Source organism: Bufo bufo, chromosome 3, assembly GCF_905171765.1.
Source record: "Bufo bufo chromosome 3, aBufBuf1.1, whole genome shotgun sequence".
NCBI lineage: Eukaryota > Metazoa > Chordata > Amphibia > Anura > Bufonidae > Bufo > Bufo bufo.
This window is the reverse complement of record NC_053391.1, coordinates 634,115,835-634,141,829: the sequence shown is the minus strand read 5'-3', so window position 1 is coordinate 634,141,829 and position 25,995 is coordinate 634,115,835. Positions and strand designations below refer to the sequence as shown.

The window sequence follows — 25,995 nt, the reverse complement described above, 5'->3', positions numbered from 1 at the left end:
TCATTTTGGCGCTTTTGTTCAGTTATACATTGGCCTTTATTTTTCTTTAATATTTTTTATGAAAAGGAAAATGTAAAAAAAATTGACATTTTTTCACATTTTTTATTTTTTTTACTAATTATTTTTTTTATTTCCTCTATAACAGCATGTGGTGACTTTTTTTATTATTATTTTTTATTTATTTTGTCTTTTTTATTTTAGAATTTGTGCCCCCTTAAACTGGTTAACATATGACTACCGATGTTTTTTCACATGTAATAAATGCACCGTACTTATATAATCTATTAATGCTCCATCCTTTGTTACAGGTTTCTTAGAAGTTTCCAAATAAAACTATAATACTGATGACTGCAATCAAACATTCTGCAGATCATGGAACACATGTGCATTTGACAAAATATCATGGGTTTCATCACTATTTCACATACATAAAAAAAATTGCCTCAAGGTTCTGAGTAAGTGCGTATGAAAGTTACCTACAAACATGAGTATCCCACTGGCGCCAAGTAAGGCTTGCTGCGCAGACCAGGAGGATAACAGCAATGAAGAGAAAAACGACAATGAGAGTGTGACCGGTTTGGGTGATAGTAATGCCAATCAGATTTTCTCCACAAACACTGACAAAAAAGATGAGATATATAACATGGAGGATAAATCAGGGATGTTGCGCTCTTGGCCATCTGAAAACCTTACGGAGTCCAGCAGGCAAGAGAACATTGACCAAGAGTCTCCATCAAGCGACTTAAGACTCCATTCACCAACCAACAAGGACATCACCAAAAACTATATGACCGATGATGCAAAGGACAGTTTGAAATCTGCTACTCTTAGACAATCTCCTAAAGCTAGCTTATATGACAGAAGTTTCCAGGTTCCCATTAGCAAGACACGTGAATCCTCTATCAGTGCCCATAGTAATAACAGTAGCAACATAATCCAAGGTGAAGGTTCTAGGATAAAATCAAGTATCCCTTCACTTAAATCAGAAACTTTAATAAAAGAGCATATTTTAACTACAGCAACTGTAGATTCACCACTTAGGTACTTGCAGTATGCTGACACGTCTCACTGCGGGATCAAGCCTACTGATACATCCTCCTCAGCTGACCATTTATTAAGACTACCCTCTCATAATATCAATAATACCTCAGAGGAAAAGACGATTGTATTTTATTCCAAACCACCTACCTCAAATATTACTGGCCCAGATTTTTCAACGGCTGATGGAACCTACACCCATGTTAACAAACAAAGCACATTATCACATCCTGTTCATGTTGAGGAACACTCTCGTTTATCTTACAAACCTCAGGTAATTTGTACCATACCAGAAGCACAATTGTATCAGGGTCAAACAATTAAACCATCCGAACTGACTGATCCCAAAAACATTCAGTCTAAGTCAATATCTCCCCACAAACTACAGATAACATTGGTTGAGGTTGCTGGATCCAAAAGAGGGGATAGTGGATTTGAAACCAGAAGATCTCCATTGTCTTTTCCATGTGGTCAGGCATCTGTTTCCCAGGCAAACCAAGTAGGAAAACAGGCTGTGACATTTCTGTCTACCAGTCCTTCCAATTCCAAGCAGCACGATTATAAACTCGATGTATATTATAGTGAAATGAAATCTCAAATCTCTCAGGTCTCTGATTTTCAAGCTGGTCACTCCCAAGAAGTTGAGTTTTCAAAACACAAAGATCCGAGCTACAAGCCTGCGATCAGAAAAACAACATCACTCACTGACTCTCTGGATAATAAGATCCATTCGAGCAAAGACAGATTCTCAGTACAAGATTATCTTTGTCAGGACAGTGACAATAATTTTCTTTCAAGCAGCAGCGCGACTTCCTTGAAAGATAAAAATGCTTTCGTTGACAGTAAAAAGACATCTCTTGGTCGAAAACATCAGTCAGATTTTCTAAAAAGCAATTTGAAAGAGAGCCATAAGGACCCAAGTGATTCATTTTTATGTACCACTTCTCCTTTATGCCCGCTGGTTAATATTAATGATCAGCGCGTTGCCTCACCGAGCTGTTTTAAGGACTTTGGAGCAGCTCACGTTGACAGATTGTCACCTTCTTCAGTGCTACCTCCTATTGAGAGTACACAGTTTTTCAACATATCCCCTAAAGCAACTAACAAGACTCTTGCTAACAGTGGAATCCCGAAACCAATACTGGTAAATTCCAAACCTTTCCTTACAAGCCAGGATGAAACAGAAATAAACCATAATGTGAAACCAGAGGAGACCATCGAACCTGCCCTCATTGTACCCAAACCCAAGCAAGTGCGGCCTAAGATCATCACCTATATTAGGAGAAATCCTCAAGCAGTCGACAGAATGCCATTTGGACAAATGAGCATGCCGTATGGGTCCCCATCCTGTACTGTTCCTATACCAAAAGAACATGACACAATTAGTAGTGACGTGAAACCAACAAATGTGTTGTTAGATAAGTATAAAGCTGACCTGCACAAACCCAGGATATACAGTGCTGGGCTGGTGGTTTCTGGAATCAGGCCTCCTGGACATCATTCATTAGAAGAGGTAAGGAAACACTTGACAATAAATTACCACTTTTCTACCGATATATAGTATATGCTGAAATGTCGTCTTTTTCCTCAAATATATAGCGTGATAATGATCTGCTTTATGAAAATAGCTAGGTTTCATGGTGGGTTTGAGATCCTTTTCCTGCATTTAGGTCTCCAGGACCTGTCCTTATGATCAGCTGAGGTTTTTACTCCTGGCACCCCTACCGATCAACTGTTTGCAGGAAATGCGGCGACAGAACAGTACAGCTCCATACACTGTGTAGTGGTAGTGCATGGTTACTGCAATGCTGCTCTTATTCACTTGAATTGGAAGCCTGCTGATCTGATATTGATGACCTATCCTCAGGATAAGTCATCAATATCTGATCACAACACCTGGCACCCCTGCTGATCAGCTATTTGAAGAGGTCATGGTGCTCTGTGGCCTCCTAGAAGCTTACAAGCACAGCACCATCCGTTGGATAGCTCTGTTCTTGATAGCTCAACCCAAATTCACTTGAATGGGACTGTGCTGACATGTAACCGATGAATGCGACGTCACTGGCCTATGAAGAGGCCACAGCGCTCACCGGAGCAGTGCAACGGTGACATAGCTGATTAGTGAGGGTTTCAGGAGTTGGACCACCACCAATCGAACATTGGATGACTTATCCTGAGGATAGGTCATCAGTATAAAGCACTCGGCAGTGTAGGCAGTGCTCTAATAAATGAACTGAAATATCAGTAGTAAGACTTATTAACCCATGTTCACAGGCACATTTCAGCTCCTCCTTGGATGGATTTCTCAAGACACACGTGCAGTTTTGCAAATATAAAAAATATATTAATTGAAGAAAATATGTTAATAAAATTCTAATTATTTCTATAGCCCCATATTATTTTTCATTCCTTCACACTGTGATATGAGGGAAAGTCAGTGACGATAGTCGATCACTCTCGGAGCACATTTCTGGCTCTCAACTGCAGTTGTCAGTTGCCTTCCTGCTATATGTTCCTTTAGACTATGCAGATTGAATTTTGTTGAATGGAATGGTGAATGGACACTTTTAAGAGTTTCTATAAACTGAATTCTTTAATTTTTTTGTAAACCTGACAGGGGATGTTCACACAGTGACTTTTGAGAGCAGAACTTGACACCAAAAAGTTGCCTGCCACTTAGAGTCCACCTGTCATTATTTTCAATGGGCGGCAGCAGTTTATGGTTGTGACTATGCCAAGAAAGGATATGGTTCCCATTGAGTTTTCAATTCTCCTGCAGCACTATCACAGGAATAATAGTCGGGAACCATCCCCAGCTTCATGCTGCAAAAATCACAGGCAGCATGAAATCCCAACAGGGTCCCTCATGACAGAGGGCTATGTTTCACTCTAAAATGTGGTGTTAGTTCAGAGAAAAGAGTTTTAAAACCAAGGTATGCAGGTAAAAAAGAACCCAGGCAGAGAGAGAAGAGTCAGTTGTGCGGCCTCTCCCCACCAGGCTTGGCTTGACAGATAAGTGTCTACCGCATAGGGAAAGCCCTATCAAGCTGAACAGAGAGGGGAGAAGCCGCAAAGTGGACTTGTATCTCCCTGTGCCTGGCTCATTTATACGCCATGTTTTTTCTGACACAGCATTTCAGATTAAAACAAAGCACTCTGTCATAAAGGACACTGTTGTAATGTCATGCTGCCCATTATATGGCATTTTCATAAAATAGTTTAAAAAAAAAATAGTAAGAAATAAAAACAAAATAAGTAAAAAAGTAAAAGTAAAATACAAAATAAATAAGTTCTGTAGTTATCAATTCTAGCCATTGTATAGCATACAACATACACACATATATACACATTTTTTTTGTTATGTACTTTTTTATTTATAACTTTTTTTTTAAAATATAGGTATTTGTTTTAACTATATTTAGTTTTTTTTATGCAAACCCACATTTTTTTAAATTTATAATTTTGTTTTTTAAAAAGCAAAAAGCTTAAAATCTCCAAATGTCCCCAAGACAAATACCTAAGGGTGTCAACATTAAAAAATAGTCTCTTTGAAGGAGTTTCTAATGTTTTGACACTGTAAAACATCTGTGCAGGCAGTATGGTGACATAGAACCAGCAACACAAAAATAAGCCACCAAAATACAAAATGAGCTCCAGTCCTTTGAAGTCTTGTAGTGAGCCCAGATAGTACGGTAGTGGTTTTAAAAATGTTTTGTCTTGAAATCTTTTGTTACAGCAAAAAAGACAAGAAAGGGAAAATATATTTATTTTTTTCAGAATTTTCACAGTTTACCAGTTTACAAAAAAGGTCTAAGATGTCCTAGGAAAAATAATATCAAATACATGTAGGTTGACTCAAGTAGTAGTTATTTGCAGTTAGTAAGGTAAGGCCAATTGCTTAAACTGAAAAAAGCAAGGGGGGTATACACTCCAGTAATTGAACTGTTAATTCCAAATTCCCCAACAGGATACATGAAAATGAGTGGAATATGCAAAAGTCCAATCTTTTGTGCCTATGATTTCCCTGTGGTTCCCTTTTAGATTGCTGACCTATGCAGTAGCTGCAAACATCCTGACTGTTTCCGACTGCGTATAGGAACGAAACATGTCATGAATATGTTTGACTTGGGTTATGATGTAGTAATTGCAAATAAGCTGTTTCTTCATCTGCCAGAAGGAAAATAGACAATGAAAATGACAGTTCAAGCTGTTAGGTTTCTGGGCTGTACAAAACTGTTGTGAGAATAACACAAGACTTGTGCCTAAGGCTAAATATTGGGGCAGCGAATGGTTGGGATTTTTCCTGCGCACCCGCGTTCATTTATTTCAGTGGCATTATTTATTAAGTCAGTCTTCTGAGCCATTTCCCCTTATTGCCAGAGTAAAAATAACATTGCAATTAACATCCCAGCAATATTAAGTGGTTGGCGTTTCGCCAGCGGTGGATTTCTATAATGAACATTATAATAAAGGATGACAGGTCATTGTTCAAGGTATTGAAGGGTTATTCCAGTTTGAGCACATACATCTTATTAATGCTATAATGAAAAGTTATTCCAGCTTCACCCTCACCTACTGTATCCTTCTCCAATCCCTTATAGACTGCAAGTCCTCACGGGCAGGGTCCTCTCTCCTTCTGTAATCAGTAATTTGTAACTGGTCTTGTTCATGCTTAGTGCAATAGTCTGTATTATGCATGTGCACCCCTTATCATAGCACTTTAATAGTAAATAATAATAATTGTCTAATATACTGTCTATAGATATTCCTCATGGTTTGTCATATCTCTACTTATATTCTTGGAGTAGAGACCTTCAATGTTGATTTCCATAGGATACAATCCATCCTGGTCGTGTGATGATCACGCAGACATATGATTCCTAGTTCTCTCTTCTAATGAGCCTGGCACTTTCCTTCACGACAATCAGGGATTTCTGCCTCTAGAAGAGAACTTAAAGGGGTTCTGCACTTTCATTTAACTGATGATCTATCCTCTGGATAGATCATCAGCTTCTGATCGGCGGGGGTCCGACACCCGGGCCCCCCGCCGATCAGCTGTTTGAGAAGGCAGCGGCGCTCCAGCAGCGGCGCTCCAGCAGCGCCGCGGCCTTCTCACTGTTTACCTCCGGACGGCCGGCCCACTGACGTCACGACTAGTATCAACTAGTGTGGGCGCGGCTAAACTCTATTCAAGCGAACAGAGCTTAGCCGCGCCCACGCTAGTTGATACTAGTCGTGACGTCGGTGGGCCGGCCGTCCGGAGGTAAACAGTGAGAAGGCCGCGGCGCTGCTGGAGCGCCGCTGCCTTCTCAAGCAGCTGATCGGCGGGGGTCCCGGGTGTCGGACCCCCGCCAATCAGAAGCTGATGATCTATCCAGAGGATAGATCATCAGTTAAATGAAAGTGCAGAACCCCTTTAATAGGAATCTGTCATCAGGTTTTAGCATATTAAGCTGTTACCATTGTAATGTTCAATAAACTGCCTTCTTTCCAGCAAGGGTCTTCTTTCTTTTTTTCATATTGTCATTTAGATAAAAAAGCAATTTTTCGGTTATGCTAATGAAGCTTCAAGGTGCCCAGAGGGGTGTTATTCCTCTCCTCTAGAGCCCAGTAACGCCCCCCTGCAGGCCTGCACGCCTCCTCATAAATAAATTTCCTCCCACAACCGGGCTGAACGGCGCTGCCCCCCTCCGCTACGTCATATAATTTATTCAACATACGAACCTTGCTTCATCCTTTCTTGCGCATGAAATCTCGCGCAGCCGCAGTATCGCCGACTGCCTGCGCCTGTCCGATCCTACGGCTCTGTGGGTAGGGGATCAGCTGTCATTCTGAGACCAATTTGAACCAATTTAACCACCTCCGGACCGCTGTACGCACAGACGCGTCCTGGAGGTGGTTGATTCATTCCGAGTGGACGCATATACGCGTCATCTCGCGAGACGCGAGATTTCCTGTGAACGCGCGCACACAGGCGCGCGCGCTCACAGGAACGGAAGGTAAGAGAGTTGATCTCCAGCCTGCCAGCGGCAATCGTTCGCTGGCAGGCTGGAGATGTGTTTTTTTTAACCCCTAACAGGTATATTAGACGCTGTTTTGATAACAGCGTCTAATATACCTGCTACCCGGTCCTCTGGTGGTCCCCTTTGTTTGGATCGACCACCAGAGGACACAGGTAGCTCAGTAAAGTAGCACCAAGCACCACTACACTACACTACACCCCCCCCCGTCACTTATTAACCCCTTATTAGCCCCTGATCACCCCATATAGACTCCCTGATCACCCCATATAGACTCCCTGATCACCCCCCTGTCATTGATTACCCCCCTGTCATTGATCAACCCCCTGTAAAGCTCCATTCAGATGTCCGCATGATTTTTACGGATCCACTGATAGATGGATCGGATCCGCAAAACGCATCCGGACGTCTGAATGAAGCCTTACAGGGGCATGATCAATGACTGTGGTTATCACCCCATATAGACTCCCTGATCACCCCCCTGTCATTGATCACCCCCCTGTCATTGATTACCCCCCTGTAAAGCTCCATTCAGACGTCCGCATGATTTTTACGGATCCACTGATAGATGGATCGGATCCGCAAAACGCATCCGGACGTCTGAATGAAGCCTTACAGGGGCATGATCAATGACTGTGGTGATCACCCCATATAGACTCCCTGATCACCCCCCTGTAAAGCTCCATTCAGATGTCCGCATGATTTTTACGGATCCACTGATAGATGGATCGGATCCGCAAAACGCATCCGGACGTCTGAATGAAGCCTTACAGGGGCATGATCAATGACTGTGGTTATCACCCCATATAGACTCCCTGATCACCCCCTGTCATTGATCACCCCCCTGTCATTGATTACCCCCCTGTAAAGCTCCATTCAGACGTCCGCATGATTTTTACGGATCCACTGATAGATGGATCGGATCCGCAAAACGCATACGGACGTCTGAATGAAGCCTTACACGGGCGTGATCAATGACTGTGGTTATCACCCCATATAGACTCCCTGATCACCCCCCTGTCATTGATCACCCCCCTGTCATTGATCACCCCCCTGTCATTGATCACCCCCCCTGTCATTGATCACCCCCCCTGTCATTGATCACCCCCCCTGTCATTGATCACCCCCCCTGTCATTGATCACCCCCCCTGTCATTGATCACCCCCCCTGTCATTGATCACCCCCCCTGTCATTGATCACCCCCCTGTCATTGATCACCCCCCTGTCATTGATCACCCCCCTGTCATTGATCACCCCCCTGTCATTGATCACCCCCCTGTAAGGCTCCATTCAGACATTTTTTTGGCCCAAGTTAGCGGAATTATTTTTTTTTTTTCTTACAAAGTCTCATATTCCACTAACTTGTGACAAAAAATTAAATCTCACATGAACTCACCATACCCCTCACGGAATCCAAATGCGTAAAATTTTTTAGACATTTATATTCCAGACTTCTTCTCACGCTTTAGGGCCCCTAGAATGCCAGGGCAGTATAAATACCCCACATGTGACCCCATTTCGGAAAGAAGACACCCCCAGGTATTTCGTGAGGGGCATATTGAGTCCATGAAAGATTGAAATTTTTGTCCCAAGTTAGCGGAACGGGAGACTTTGTGAGAAAAAAATAAAAAATATCAATTTCCGCTAACTTGTGCCAAAAAAAAAAAATTTCTATGAACTCGCCATGCCCCTCATTGAATACCTTGGGGTGTCTTCTTTCCAAAATGGGGTCACATGTGGGGTATTTATACTGCCCTGGCATTCTAGGGGCCCCAAAGCGTGAGAAGAAGTCTGGTATCCAAATGTCTAAAAATGCCCTCCTAAAAGGAATTTGGGCCCCTTTGCGCATCTAGGCTGCAAAAAAGTGTCACACATCTGGTATCGCCGTACTCAGGAGAAGTTGGGGAATGTGTTTTGGGGTGTCATTTTACATATACCCATGCTGGGTGAGATAAATATCTTGGTCAAATGCCAACTTTGTATAAAAAAATGGGAAAAGTTGTCTTTTGCCAAGATATTTCTCTCACCCAGCATGGGTATATGTAAAAAGACACCCCAAAACACATTCCCCAACTTCTCCCGAGTACGGAGATACTAGATGTGTGACACTTTTTTGCAGCCTAGGTGGGCAAAGGGGCCCATATTCCAAAGAGCACCTTTCGGATTTCACTGGTCATTTACCTACTTACCACACATTAGGGCCCCTGGAAAATGCCAGGGCAGTATAACTACCCCACAAGTGACCCCATTTTGGAAAGAAGACACCCCAAGGTATTCCGTGAGGGGCATGGCGAGTTCCTAGAATTTTTTATTTTTTGTCACAAGTTAGTGGAAAATGATGATTTTTTTTTTTTTTTTTTTTTTTCATACAAAGTCTCATATTCCACTAACTTGTGACAAAAAATAAAAACTTCCATGAACTCACTATGCCCATCAGCGAATACCTTGGGGTCTATTCTTTCCAAAATGGGGTCACTTGTGGGGTAGGTATAATGCCCTGGTATTTTAGGGGCCCAAATGTGTGGTAAGGAGTTTGAAATCAAATTCTGTAAAAAATGACGAGTGAAATCCGAAAGGTGCTCTTTGGAATATGGGCCCCTTTGCCCACCTAGGCTGCAAAAAAGTGTCACACATCTGGTATCTCCGTACTCAGGAGAAGGTGGAGAATGTGTTTTGGGGTGTCATTTTACATATACCCATGCTGGGTGAGATAAATATCTTGGTCAAATGCCAACTTTGTATAAAAAAAATGGGAAAAGTTGTCTTTTGCCAAGATATTTCTCTCACCCAGCATGGGTATATGTAAAAAGACACCCCAAAACACATTCCCCAACTTCTCCTGAGTACGGAGATACCACATGTGTGGCACTTTTTTGCAGCCTAGGTGGGCAAAGGGGCCCATATTCCAAAGAGCACCTTTTGGATTTCACTGGTCATTTACCTACTTACCACACATTAGGGCCCCTGGAAAATGCCAGGGCAGTATAACTACCCCACAAGTGACCCCATTTTGGAAAGAAGACACCCCAAGGTATTCCGTGAGGGGCATGGCGAGTTCCTAGAATTTTTTATTTTTTGTCACAAGTTAGTGGAAAATGATGATTTTTTTTTTTTTTTTTTTCATACAAAGTCTCATATTCCACTAACTTGTGACAAAAAATAAAAACTTCCATGAACTCACTATGCCCATCAGCGAATACCTTGGGGTCTCTTCTTTCCAAAATGGGGTCACTTGTGGGGTAGTTATACTGCCCTGGCATTCTAGGGGCCCAAATGTGTGGTAAGGAGTTTGAAATCAAATTCTGTAAAAAATGACGAGTGAAATCCGAAAGGTGCTCTTTGGAATATGGGCCCCTTTGCCCACCTAGGCTGCAAAAAAGTGTCACACATCTGGTATCTCCGTATTCAGGAGAAGTTGGGGAATGTGTTTTGGGGTGTCTTTTTACATATACCCATGCTGGGTGAGAGAAATATCTTGGCAAAAGACAACTTTTCCCATTTTTTTATACAAAGTTGGCATTTGACCAAGATATTTATCTCACCCAGCATGGGTATATGTAAAATGACACCCCAAAACACATTCCCCAACTTCTACTGAATACGGAGATACCAGATGTGTGACACTTTTTTGCAGCCTAGGTGGGCAAAGGGGCCCACATTCCAAAGAGCACCTTTCGGATTTCACTCGTCATTTTTTACAGAATTTGATTTCAAACTCCTTACCACACATTTGGGCCCCTAGAATGCCAGGGCAGTATAACTACCCCACAAGTGACCCCATTTTGGAAAGAAGAGACCCCAAGGTATTTCGTGATGGGCATAGTGAGTTCATGGAAGTTTTTATTTTTTGTCACAAGTTAGTGGAATATGAGACTTTGTAAGAAAAAAAAAAATCATCATTTTCCGCTAACTTGTGACAAAAAATAAAAAGTTCTATGAACTCACTATGCCCATCAGCGAATACCTTAGGGTGTGTACTTTCCGAAATGGGGTCATTTGTGGGGTGTTTGTACTGTCTGGGCATTGTAGAACCTCAGGAAACATGACAGGTGCTCAGAAAGTCAGAGCTGCTTCAAAAAGCGGAAATTCACATTTTTGTACCATAGTTTGTAAACGCTATAACTTTTACCCAAACCATTTTTTTTTTACCCAAACATTTTTTTTTTATCAAAGACATGTAGAACAATAAATTTAGAGCAAAATTTATATATGGATGTCGTTTTTTTTTGCAAAATTTTACAACTGAAAGTGAAAAATGTCATTTTTTTGCAAAAAAATCGTTAAATTTCGATTAATAACAAAAAAAGTAAAAATGTCAGCAGCAATGAAATACCACCAAATGAAAGCTCTATTAGTGAGAAGAAAAGGAGGTAAAATTCATTTGGGTGGTAAGTTGCATGACCGAGCAATAAATGGTGAAAGTAGTGTAGGTCAGAAGTGTAAAAAGTGGCCTGGTCTTTCAGGGTGTTTAAGCACTGGGGGCTGAGGTGGTTAAAGGGTGCTTATCAGTTTAAAAGAAAAGACACAATAAGGGTGGGTTCACACTAGCGTTAGGGATTCCGTTATGGCTTTCCGTTAGGACGGATCCGTTCTTCTGCCCATAGACTTGTATTATGACGGAATGCAAAACGGAAGCCTTTAAAAGGCATTCCGTTTGCTTTCCGTCCTAATAGAAATCTATGGGAATCAAAACGGATCCGTCTGGGTCCCGTTATGCAAGATGGAAAACAAAGTCCTGTCGAACCTACCCTAATCTCTCTTTAGGCAATTGTAGATGTAGTAAAACCTAAGGGCCCTTTTATCATTCCTGATAATTGGCCCACATAATGGTATAACAAGGGATTGCAGTGTGACTTGGCCAGTAGATGGTGATAAAATAAAAGAGAAGGGCCGTGGTCAGAGAAGCAGGAAGTCTGGGTGGTGGAAGCAGGCAGTGTTGGGAGGAGAGTCAGGGCAGTAAGAGGCTTGGGCCAAAGAGGAGTGTGTTGTGGTGGGATGCTCCTCACACAGAATAGAGTCTATGAGAACTTCAGAGTAAGGAGTACAAAGGAATCGCTTTGTGCCCCAGTACAGAGGACTGTGATAGAGAGACAGCCGACAGGTGAGATCTCAGAGCACACGTGGAAGGAGAGAGAGTCTCCAGGCCTGCAGGCATGCCATTGAAGAAAGACCATTGCTGCCTTGGAGGCCTAATGCAGAATCACTGACTGAAAAGCTATTCATTATAACTGTTATTACTTTCATATGTTTGCTTGTTTGATTTAAAGTTAAGACTTCAGTAAAGTTCAGTTACAGCCAGTAACGCATAGTATTACTTCTGGCGTAGTTTGGCAGGATGGAGACAGACATGGTGACCAACAGAGTAACTTTCTCCTCCGCCAGCGCCTTTTCTATGATTCCAGTGGGAGCACTGTTACCCTTAGACTTGAGGGGGCTGCGTGATTGTGTAATATCACTCCTCATCTAAAGGCCTCATGCACACGACCGTTGTGTGCATTGGAAAATGCACCGTTTTGCAGCCGATACCGTGATACGTGTAACCTGTCCTATTTTTTGGACGGACAACGGTTCACGGACCCATTCAAGTCAATGGGTCCGTGAAAGAACACGGATGCACACAAGATTGGCATCCGTGTCCATAGGTTACTTTAATACAGACGGATCCGAAGATCCGTCTGCATAAAAGCTTTTTCAGAGCTGAGTTTTCACTTCGTGAAAACTCAGATCCGACAGTATATTCTAACACAGAGGCGTTCCCATGGTGATGGGGACGCTTCAGGTTAGAATATACTAAAAGAACTGTGTACAACCCCTGCTGCCTGGCAGGTGCTGCCAGGCAGCAGGGGGCAGCCCCCCCTGTAGTTAACACATTGGTGGCCAGTGCGGCCGGCCCCCCCCCTCCCTCCCCTGTAGTTAACTCATTGGTGGCCAGTGGGTCCCCCTCCCTCCCCTGTAGTTAACTCTTTGTTGTCCAGTGCGGCCGGCCCCCCTCCCTCCCCTGTAGTTAACTTGTTGGTGGCCAGTGCGACTGGCCCCCCTCCCTCCCCTGTAGTTAACTCTTTGTTGTCCAGTGCGGCCGGTGGGCCAGTGGGCCCTCTCCCCTCCCTCCCTCTCCTAATTAAAATCTCCCCCTCTATCATTGGTGGCAGCGGAGAGTACCGATCAGAGTCCCAGTTTAATCGCTGGGGCTCCGATCGGTAACCATGGCAACCAGGACGCTACTGCAGTCCCGGTTGCCATGGTTACTTAGCAATTTGTAGAAGCATTATACTTACCTGCGAGCTGCGATGTCCGTGTCCGGCCGGGAGCTCCTCCTACTGGTAAGTGACAGGTCATTAAGCAATGCGCCGCACAGACCTGTCACTTACCAGTAGGAGGAGCTCCCGGCCGGACGCAGACATCGCAGCTCGCAGGTAAATGCTTCTACAAATTGCTAAGTAACCATGGCAACCGGGAATGCAGTAGCGTCCTGGTTGCCATGGTTACCGATCGGAGCCCCAGCGATTAAACTGGGACTCCGATCGGTACTCTCCGCTGCCACCAATGATAGGGGGGAGATTTTACTGCATTCCCGGTTGCCATGGTTACTTAGCAATTTGTAGAAGCATTTACCTGCGAGCTGCGATGTCTGCGTCCGGCCGGGAGCTCCTCCTACTGGTTAGTGACAGGTCTGTGCGGCGCATTGCTTAATGACCTGTCACTTACCAGTAGGAGGAGCTCCCGGCCAGACACGGACATCGCAGCTCGCAGGTAAGTATAATGCTTCTACAAATTGCTAAGTAACCATGGCAACCGGGACTGCAGTAGCGTCCTGGTTGCCATGGTTACCGATCGGAGCCCCAGCGATTAAACTGGGACTCCGATCTGTACTCTCCACTGCCACCAATGATAGAGGGGGAGATTTTAATTAGGAGGGGGAGGGAGGGGAGAGGGCCCACTGGCCACCAACGAGTTAACTACAGGGGAGGGAGGGGGGGCCGGCCGCACTGGACAACAAAGAGTTAACTACAGGGGAGGGGGGCCGGCCGCACTGGCCACCAATGAGTTAAAAACAGGGGGGGGGGGGTCTGCCCCCTGCTGCCTGGCAGCACCTGCCAGGCAGCAGGGGGCAGTCATGTACACAGTTCTTTTAGTATATTCTAACCTGAAGCGTCCCTATCACCATGGGAACGCCTCTGTGTTAGAGTATACTGTCGGATTTGAGTTTCACGATCTAACTCATATCCGACAGTATATTCTAACATAGAGGCGTTCCCATGGTGATGGAGACGCTTCAAGTTAAAATATACCATAAAATATACCATCGGATTGGAGAAAACTCCGATCCTATGGTATATTAACTCCTGACTTTACATTGAAAGTCAATGGGGGACGGATCCGTTTGAAATTGCACCATATTGTGTCAACGTCAAACGGATCCGTCCACATTGACTTGCATTGTAATTCAGGACGGATCCGTTTGGCTCCGCACGGCCAGGCGGACACCAAAACAACTTTTTTTCATGTCCGTGGATCCTCCAAAAATCAAGGAAGACCCACGGACGAAAAAAAAAACGGTCACGGATCACGCAAAAAAATACGGTCGTGTGCATGAGGCCAAAAGCAGAATTGGCACTCAGTACGCTGGAAGGAGGGGTCCAAAAAACAGTGGTGCTGCAGCCAGTATGCCAAAGAGAGAGATTTGAGCAGATCTTAGGCCTTCTCGAGGACGTGTATGGGATGTGTCTTCTGAAGCGGTATTGAGGAAAACATTCTTTGCTTGATACCAAAGAGAGAATGAAACTATGTCCCAATATGAAAATAGACTGCGAGAGATGTAATTGTCGATTACTTCACTAAGTTCGCAGTTGCTGTTCCTACCCGTGACCAAATGGCTTGTGGGAGAATTTTATTCTGGCATACGACTGCCCCGCTCAACTGCACTATAACTAAGGGGTCTGTTTTGAGGGGAAGGTGATTGAAGAGCTATGCCGCGTCTACCAGATAAGAAAGACACGGACCACTCCATATCACCCCAAGAGAATGGTGCTTCTGAACACATGAATAGAACTTTGTTACAGATGTTTCGTCTTAGCAGACCCAGATGAACTATGCAGTACTCCCCAGATCAACTCTGAACAGCTTTATACAATCTCTCTGTGGGATGTGTTTCCCTCAAACTCAAACCCAGTTACAGGAGACATCAGCAATAGAAAAAAAAAATGTGATGTTTAAATGTCCCCCAAAGGTCTTGTATGAAATTATGGGGGGCACAAAGTGAAGAATAAAAGGCTACCACATGCCACACCACAACTTCTAGCCCTACTCCTGGCTACCATAACCCATGCATCCCGTACATAAAAATGACTGTCATAATTTTAAAAAATATAAAATTTGGGCTATTAAAAAAATAAAAAATGCGAAAAAGCCCTATGTATCATTGAAAATGGCGCAAAACTGATTTACATTTTTAGTCTATATATTTACTTTAACCCTAACCAAACTAAAAACCAGTTATGGCACTCAAACACTTATGTACTAAAAGAACAGAAAATTCCTTTGGCTTGAACTGGTTAAAACACACAGCAAGCGACATAAATAATAAAAGTTTTTCAATAATGTACATCAAAATGGTTCTATTAAAAATGACTCAACCTGCAGGGGGAAAAAAAACAAGCCCACATACAGCTACATCAACTAAAAAAAGTTATGATTTTTTTAATGCAGTGACAGAAATGTTTTTTTTCCATGAAATATGCTGTTATTATGCAAATACTGTAAAAGATAAAATAAACTTACAGTACATAATTGGTTTTGCCGTCATCAAACCCACCCACAAAATAAAGGCAACATGTCTTTTTATGCCACACAGTAAATGCTAAATTAACGTCAGATTTGCTGTTCTTTTTTTTCCCCATTCCCCCAGAAAGTTTTAATAAAAGTTAAAGGGGTTCTCTGGGAATTAAGCAAATGAAAATACTTAAATATTAATTTATTATAAATATATTCCCAAATACCTGCAGACAGAGGAAAAAAAACTGTCTGGTTTGAGGGCTGCACTTATATCAGCAGACAAACAACACTAGTTTGTGAGAATTCTCGTGTTTGATTTTTAAATGTGTGTTTGTATTAAGTGTGTGACTTTAGATTATGTGATTTGAGATTTAGGGACTTTAGGAGGGGACTACAGTAAGTTAGATTCTTATCACTGCACTATATAGTATTTTTTCTCTTTTGTTGCATAATCCCCATAATGTATGTGTTCCATTATTGACAGCGCAGTCCAGTGCACATCTTGTATAATGTATGCAGTCCTGGAACAGCCGTTTGAGGGTGCATATCTTTGTTCAAAATGTGAGCAAATTGCCCGTTTGGAATCACACATCGTGTATCTAACCGGGCGAGTTTCAACACTGAGAAGCGTTGGTTGACAATTTGGAAAAGAGTTTGCTGCTCACTGAGCAAGCACTCTATGGGGTATATGTGGGTGGTAGCGAGGAGGTTCAGGAAAGTGAGGTAGTAGCTGGAGCTGGATAACAGTTAGAAAGCGGAGTAGAGGGAAGAGTGCCAGGAAGGCTAGCCCTGATCTGACATATCCAAACAAGTTTGCAAGGTTGGCAGATGAGGGGGATGTCAGTTCAGGGACAGCACTGCTGCAGCTGGACCCTTCCTCTGCCAGTCAGGGGAATGTCAGCTCCAGTAAGCAGGGGACCAGGAGAGCAGGGCAGGCCAGACAGGTGCTGGTAGTGGGAGACTCAATTATTAGGGATACAGATAGGGCGATCTATCACAAAGACCGGGATCGTCGAACGGTGTGTTGTCTTCCTGGCACTTGAGTTCGACACATCACGGATCGGGTTGACAGATTACTGGGAGGGGCTGGAGAAGATACAGCGGTCATGGTCCATATCGGAACCAATGACAAAGTTAGAGGTAGGTGGAGCGTCCTTAAAAATTATTTTAAGGATTTAGGTCACAAGCTTAGGGCAAGGACCTCAAAGTTAGTGTTTTCCAAAATACTATCTGTACCATGAGCCACATAAGAAAGGCAGCGGGAGATTAGGGAAGTTAACAAGTGGTTCAAGAACTGGTGTAGGAAGGAGGGGTTTGGGTTCCTGGAGAACTGAGACGACTTCTCTCTCGGCTACAGGCTCTATCGTAGGGATGGGCTGCACCTCAATGGGGAAGAGGCAGCTGTGTTGGGGGAGAAGATGGCTAGAAGGTTGGAGGAGTGTTTAAACTATGGACTGGGGGGAGGGTAATTACTTTATAGGATGGGAAGATAGTGCAGATAGAGACCGGGGGCAAGGTAGTGGGACTGGGGAAGGAATGGAAGGAGGGACTAGAACAGTTCAGAAGGAAAGGTGTAGGGTAAAAAATATACATAAACCTCTTAAATGTATGTATACTAATGCCAGAAGCCTGACTAATAAAACTGGGGAACTGGAATTAGTGATGTGTGAGGAGGACAATGACATAGTGGGAATAACTGAGACATGGCTGGATGATAGATATGACTGGGCAGTTAATGTACAGGGTTGCAGTCTGTTTAGAAAGGATTGCAAAAACCGGAGAGGGGGAGGGGTCTGCCTTTATGTAAAGTCCTGTCTAAAGCCCACACTCCGTGAAGATATAAGTGAGGGACATGAACATATGGAGTCACTGTGGGTAGAAATAAATGGGGGCAAAAACAATAATAAATTACTAATAGGAGTTTACTATAAACCACCTAATATACCACAGAAAATCTACTACTAAATGAGATAGACGAGGCGGCAAATCATAATGAGGTGGTTATTATGGGGGACTTCAACTACCCAGATATAGACTGGGAAACTGAAACCTGTACATCTCATAAAAGGTAACAGGTTCTTGGCAATAACCAAAGACAATTACCTTTTCCAACTGGTTCAGGACCCGACTAGAGGGACGGCCATATTGGGCTTAGTATTAACCAATAGACCCGACGGAACAACAGACGTGCAGGTTGGGGGACACCTGGGAAATACTCACCATAAAGTAATAACCTTCCAATTATCATTCAAAAGAGCGTTTTTACATGGAGTAACAAAAATACCAAGCTTCAATAAAGCTAAATTTAGCCAAGAAAGGCCATAGGCGTAACTAACTGGGACAAAGTCCTCAAAAATAAAAATACAGCCACAAAATGGGATATTTCTAAAAGCATCCTAAAATCTAATTGTGAGAGGTACATACCTTATGCGAATAAAAGGTTAAGGAACAATAAAAAAACAATGAGGATAAATAGAACTGTAAAGAAAGCAAAAAATGACAAAAAGAAAGCATTTAAATCACTAAAGTAGGAGGGTAGCGAGGAAGCACTGAAAAACTATAAGGAAAAAAATAGAATATGTAAAAAAAACTAATAAAAGCAGCCAAACTAGAGACCGAGAGATTAATTGCCAAAGAGAGCAAAACTAAACCTAAAATGTTCTTCAATTATATAAATGGTAAAAAGTATAAATCTGAAGGTGTCGGCCCTTTAGAACAGTTTCACCACGCCAAGGGCCACGGCCTCTGCGTGCACCATCAGCAGCACGGCCACTTCCCCGTCCCTTACTGCTCGCCTTGCGCATATTAAGTGATGAGGGGGGAGTTGCAGAGAGCGATGAGGAGAAAGCAAAGCTATTACATAATTTTTCTCCACTGTATTCACTGAAGAAAATAAACTGTCAGATGAAATGCTGAATGTAAAAGAAAATTCCTATTAAAAGTGTCCTGTCTGACCCAGGAAGAAGTACAGCGGCGCCTTAAAAAGATTAAAATAGACAAATCACCAGGACCGGATGGCATACACCCCCGTATCCTAAAAGAATTAAGTAATGTCATAGCCAGACCCTTATTTCTGATATTTAAGGACTCTATACGGACACAGGGTGTGTTCCACAGGATTGGCGCATAGCAAATGTGGTGCCAATATTCAAAAAGGGTCCAAAAGCAAAGCCTGGAAACTATAGGCCGGTAAGATTAACATCTGTCGTGGGTAAACTGTTTGAAGGTTTTCTAAGAGATGATATCTTGGAGTACCTCAATGAAAATAAGTAGAGGTGGGACAAATCCAATTTTTTTAGAATCCGAATCCGAAAAGGTTCTCGAATCTCTCGAATCTTTTGAATCTCGAATCCCACGAATCCTGTACATAAGAATTGTGTGAACAGTGTAAGAAACGAAGTGATCCAAACTCAATATTCTTTTAATATGAAAAAATAAAGAGTCCTTACTTTTTTAACAAAGTATTCGGATTTGGATTGGAAAAAAATTGGAAATACAGGGTAATACAGCGCACATACCTCTTACATCCAGTGATGTCTCTTTGATGTAGATGTTCTCTTTCCTCATCTTCTCCTTTCAGACCTTCAGATCAGACCTCCAGTTTTCAGCTATTTTTCGTCTCTGCAGTTTGGCAAAAAAAAAATCTTAGTTTACTATTTTTCCATCATTCTCGCATCTTTTGGACAAAACATCCTACCACAATACTGTGCCGCTGTGCTCCCCAATACAATACTGCAGAAACAGATAAACCCCCTGATAATACTAGTACCACACAGAGCCCCCCCCATATAAAATACCCATTCTTTGTGACCTCAGTAGATGCCCCCATAGTGCCCCCCAATAATGTGCCAGTAAAAAGGGACCCCCATAATGCCCCCCAATAATGTGCCAGTAAGTGTCCCCATAGATGCCCCCCATGTGCCAGTATCAAGTGCCAAACCCCCCCCCCATGTGCCAGTATCAACTGCCTCTTTCCTCCCCCCCCCTATGTCCCAGTATCATAGTGCCCTCTCCCCCCTCCAATGTGCCAGTATCAAGTGCCTCTCTCCTTCCCACCCACCTCCCCATGTGCCAGTATCATAATGCCATCTCCCCCCAATGTGCCAGTATTAAGTGTCTCTCTCCTCTCCCCCCAATGTGCCAGTATTAAGTGTCTCTCTCCTCTCCCCCCTATGTGCCAGTATCATAGTGCCATCTCCCCCACAATGTGCCAGTATCAAGTGCCTCTCTCCTTCCCACCCACCTCCCCCTGTGCCAGTATCATAATGCCATCTCCCCCCAATGTGCCAGTATTATGTGCCTCTCTCCTCCCCCCTATGTGCCAGTATCATAGTGCCATCCCCCCCAATGTGCCAGTATCAAGTGCCTCTCTCCTTCCCACCCACCTCCCCATGTGCCAGTATCATAATGCCATCTCCCCCCCAATGTGCCAGTATTAAGTGCCTCTCTCCTTCCCCCCTATGTGCCAGTATCAAGTGCCCCTCTTCTTCCCACCCCCCATGTGTCAGTATCATAGTGCCAAACCACCCCATGTGCCAGTATCAAGTGCCTCTCTCCATACCCCCATGTGCCAGTATCATAGTGCCATCTCCCCCCAATGTGCCAGTATCATAGTGCCATCTCCCCCCTCCCAATGTGCCAGTATCAAGTGCCTCTCTCCACCCCCCCATGTGCCAGTATCATAGTGCCATCTCCCCCCCAATGTGCCAGTATCATAGTGCCACCCCCCACCAATGTGCCAGTATCATAGTGCCATCTCCCCCCCTCCTAATGTGCCAGTATCAAGTGCCTCTCTCCTTCCCACCCCCCCATGTGCCAGTATCAGGTGCCTCTCTCCCCCCCCCATGTGCCAGTATCAAGTGCCTCCCGCTCCCCCCATGTGGCAGTAACAGTCCGGTATTTAAAAAAAAACACTTACCTCCATGTCAGCGATGCGATGCAGGCCTCTTCTGGCCTGTGTCTCGCGCTGTATGTCCATATATGGAGTCAGTGCTTGTGTATTTCAGAAAAGTTTCTGCTGGGACTCGAACCCACGACCTTCTGCACTAGAGGCAAGGCACTTAACCACACAGCTATAAGAGCTGCATAGCCATGGCCTGAAAAAATATGAGACTTCTACTGTAGACTCTGTTATAGCTTTGATAGCCAGTGTACATCCATACACATGACAGCTGCCCCAGCACACTCAGCACTGCTACATCTATACACATAACAGCTGCCCCAGCACACCCAGCTCTGCTACATCTATACACATGACAGCTGCCACAGCACACTTAGCTCTGCTATATCTCTATATATCTATCTACTGTATAGTAATACTTACAGATATATAGATATAGCAGAGCTGAGTGTGCAGGGGCAGCTGTCATGTGTATAGATGTAGCAGAGCTGAGTGTGCTGGGGCAGCTGTCATATATTATGTATAGAGATATAGTAGAGCTGAGTGTCTCATTTTTTCAGTCAGTGGCTATGCAACTCTTATAGCTGTGTGGGTAAGTGCCTTGCTTCTGATACAGAAGGTCGTGGGTTTGAGTCCCAGCAGACACTCATCTCCCTCTCCTGCTGCAGCACAGGCAAAGCATCTGTATCGCTGTTCTGAGGACAGTGATACAGATGACTATGCCCGAGATTCGTTGGATTTGAATTTTTAAAATGAGGTCAGGATTCGAGTCCACGAATCTTTCGAATCCAGCAAGATTCTTGGATTCGTCGTCCCACCTCTAAAAATAAGCAAATAACGCCATATCAGCATGGCTTCATGAGGGATCGGTCATGTCAAACTAATTTAATCAGTTTCTATGAGGAGGTAAGTTCTAGACTTGACAGCGGCGAATCAATGGATGTCGTATATCTGGACTTCTCTAAAGCATTTGACACTGTACCACATAAAAGGTTAGTATATAAAATGAGAATGCTCGGACTGGGAGAAATCGTCTGTATGTGGGTAAGTAACTGGCTCAATGATAGAAAACAGAGGGTGGTTATTAATGGTACACACTCAGATTGGGTCACTGTCACTAGTGGGGAACCTCGGGGTTAGTATTGGGCCCTATTCTCTTCAATATATGTATTAATGATCTTGTAGAAGACTTGCACAGTAAAATATAAATTTTTGCAGATGACACTAAACTGTGTAAAGTAATTGACATGGAAGAGGACAGTATACTGCTACAGAGGGATCTGGATAGATTAGAGGCTTGGGCAGAGAAGTGGCAGATGAGGTTTAACACTCACAAATGTAAGGTTATGCACATGGGAAGGAATAATGCAAGTCACCCGTACATACTAAATGGTAAAACACTCAGTAACACTGACATGGAAATGGACCTAGGAATTTTAGTGAACAGCAAACTAAGCTGTAGAAACCAGTGTCAGGCAGCTGCTGCCAAGTCCAATAAGATAATGGGTTGCATCAAAAGGGGCATAGATACCCATGATGAGAACATAGTCCTACCTCTTTACAAATAACTAGTCAGACCACACATGGAGTACTGTGTACAGTTCTGGGCTCCTGTGAACAAGTCACATATAGCAGAGTTGGAGAGGGTTCAGAGGAGGGCAACTAAAGTGATAACTGGAATGGTTGGACTACAGTACCCTGAAAGATTATCAAAATTAGGGTTATTCACTTTAGAAAAAAGACGACTGAGGGGAGATCGAATTACTATGTATAAATATATCAGGGGTCAGTACAGAGATCTCTCCCATCATCTATTTATACCCAGGACTGTGACTGTGACGAGGGGACATCCTCTGCGTCTGGAGGAAAGAAGGTTTGTACACAAACATAGAAGAGGATTCTTTACGGTAAGAGCAGTGAGACTATGGAACTCTCTACCTGAGGAGGTGGTGATGGTGAGTACAATAAAGGAATTCAAGAGGGGCCTGGATGTGTTTCTGGAGCGTAATAATATTACAGGCTATAGCTACTAGAGAGGGGTCGTTGATCCAGGGAGTTATTCTGATTGCCTGATTGGAGTCGGGAAGGAATTTTTTCCCCTTAAGTAGGGAAAATTGGCTTTTACCTCACAGGTTTTTTTTTTCCTTCCTCTCAATCAACTCTCAGAATAACAGGCTGAACTGGATGAAGAGATGTATTTTTTTGGCCTTATAAACTATGTTACAATGCTACCTTTCATTATACGTATATAATGGCTCATTTTGTCTAGGGAGCAATAATTAGGGGAAATAAAATTGCCACCATCCTATTCGTACATAAAACTTGTCCTAGGAAGAAAGTGATACAAATGAGCTCTTAACAATCTCTGCCTCTAATGCCATCAGATGTAAGGCAGCTATCCTATAAGTCAATTTTCGACCCTTTAAATAGGCCTTGAGACATGACTCAGACATTAAATAAGCCAGCACCTCATCTGCAGACAGTTGTTTCAGGCAGTTTACATGTGTGGACCAGAAGTACAATGAAGACAGTCCGAGGGCCACAGAACCGTAACCAAGCAGCTGGGAGAATCACAAATCAATCGGGGACAACCCCTTTAATGTTTATGCAAGACAGCATCATGCTGTGTGAATGACCAAGTTCCATATTTGCAAACAGTCCTGACACTCCCGACAATCCTGCAAACCGTCCTGCTAAAGGGTGCCTTGAGGGCATTCCCTGGTGATCTCAAGGTGGGGTTTAAATGTGCATATTTTAACTGTACTTGATGTACTTGACGTATTTTCTGAATTAGATGGAGAGCATTGAGATTGTATCTTCTCTGCACGACCTGATATCTCAAAGTGATGGACCTCTTTGCTCTCATGACCTTCTGACCACACTGTACACACGACATGTTCACTTCTGCAACTACCACAGATAACTAAATGAAAACAGCAAGAACCAAACACATTTTTTCAGGGGCGGGTGGAGGATTCCTAGAAAACACTCCTAGCCAGAAGGTAAAGACAGAAGAGCAATGGCAGCTCAAGCTGTCACTTTCCAGGTTGTACATAAGATTTGCATAGGGACAAATGATCTGTGGGATTTTTCCTCCGCACCTGCACTCATTTGCCATATTTCTGTGATATTATGTATTAAGTCAATGTTCTCAGCCGTTTCCCTTGATTGCCATAGTGAAAATAACACTGCAATTTTGTTTCAATCACTGCACGGTTGTGGTTCCTATGATGAGCATTATACTACATTATATTACATTATCACAGGTCGTTTCACAGCATATTAACTACCAATAAACGCAATGATCTGAGCAGTTACTGTCTGTGATTTGTCAGTGAGAATTGGCATTAAAGGGAATCTTGTCCCCGTGCAGACCATTGCCTTCGTTGCAGAGAAAAAATACCTTTTGTGATATGCAAATGAGCTGTTTGGTGCAACGCAAGTGTCGCTGTTTGCACCTCGTAGCACTGAAACCTATGCTCCGTATTGTGGATAGTCTCAACCCCCAGTGGTGAATGACTGGGCTAGGCTGGGAACCTGGCCTTTTTCTTCTCACATGCTCACTGGCGCTTGGTGCATGATCAGTACAAGCCTGATGCTTGCCCGGGCAGAAGCAGTTTGCATTGTGCATGCGCGAGAACACACGGTCAGGCGAGATTACATTAACAGCCTGGACCTGTCACTCTCAGCTGAGGGACATTGCTGTCAACATTAAGGAGTGAAACTTTTGGTGCAACAAGATGCAATGGTAATGCCCACGTTGCACCAAACAGCTCATCCGCATATCACAAAAACATGATTCCTCAGTAACAGATTTGCAAATCTGCATAGGAACAAAAACATTTGAAAAACGTAAACCATAATTAATCTACCAGTTCACTTGGTTTATTACTGAGGTATCCGATGAGAGATTCCCTTTAACCCCTTCAGGACACAGCCAGTTTTCAGCTTATGGGCCGAAACTTACTTTTTGTGGCAATAACTTTGGAATGCTTTTAATTATCAAGCCGATTCTGAGAATGTTTTCTCATGACACATTGTACGTCATGTTAGTGGTAAACGTGGGGTGATAGGACTTAGCTTCATATGTAAAAAAAAAATGCAATTTATGGAAAAATTTTAAAAATTTACAGTTTTCCAAATGTGAATTTCTCTGCTTTTAAGACAGAGAGCAATACCTCACAAAATAGTTAACATTCACCATAGGTCTACTTCATATTTGCATCATTTTGCAAATGTCAAGTCAATGGATGTCGTATATCTGGACTTCTCGTGTATCTGGACTTCTCCACAGCATTGGACACTGTACCGCATGAAAGGTTAGTATATAAAATGAGAATGCTGGGACTGGGGGAAAATGTCTGTATGTGGGTAAGTACCGTATTTTTCGTTTTATAAGACGCACTTTTTCCCCCTTAAAGTGGGGGGGGGGAGGTCAGTGCATCTTATAAAGTGAACCTGCCCAGAAACATGGCTGCAGTACGGGCGGGCTGAGTGAGGCACCGCATTGCACATATCAAGAGGCGGGGCCCGGCCCACTGTTGAAAAAGATGGCAGGCAGGGTGGCGGCACGTTGCTGGCTCATAACCAGGAGCGCACCACCAGCAAGTGAAGTGGCACCCTCTAGTAGAAGTGTGGGGCAGGAGGCAGCCATTGAAGTTGAATGCAGCCAATCTGCATGTCTTGTCCTCTGCAGCCGGGATCACGCTCCAAGGCAGAGGAGGAGCGATTCTTCCTCTCCTCTTCAGTGCCACCCTGCATGTTGAGCTGCTGTAGGATAAGAGGAAGAAGGAGGGAGGGAGTGTTGACCCTCCGATCCACCAGCAGCAGTGCTATCAGTTGGGACTCCTGGACTGTCTACACCTGAAGTTCCTAGGTAAGTGACAGGGTATAAAGGGGAGCTCAGGAGCCTAAATATGCATGAAATAAGACTATTAAGCCTCTCATTCATAGGAATACACCCATGTACTGCAGTATATGTGTGGATTCCTATGGATGAGGGAGGTTATAGTCACATTTAATATAAACACTGTCCAGGGATTCTACTGTAATTGGCCAAAGTGTTTATATTAAATGTGACCATAACCCCCTTCATCCATAGGAATACGCCCATGTACTGCACATATTTTAGCACACCTTTTGGTCGCAAATATTTTTTTATTTTTTTCCTTCTCTAAACCCTATGTGCATCTTATCAGGTGCATCTTATAAAGCGAAAAATACGGTAACTGGCTGAGTGATAGAAAACAGAGGGTGGTTATGAAT

At 43.5% G+C, this 25,995-nt stretch overlaps 1 protein-coding gene across 1 annotated transcript in view; it reads left to right on the top strand.

Moving 5' to 3' along the window:
- The first annotated feature begins 484 nt into the window (after positions 1–484).
- MTUS2 (microtubule associated scaffold protein 2) overlaps positions 485–25,995 on the top strand; it is a 505,095-nt gene continuing 479,584 nt past the window's right edge. The window contains 1 exon segment of the mRNA XM_040422442.1: positions 485–2,551. Within this exon segment, the coding sequence (XP_040278376.1) occupies positions 485–2,551 (2,067 nt within the window).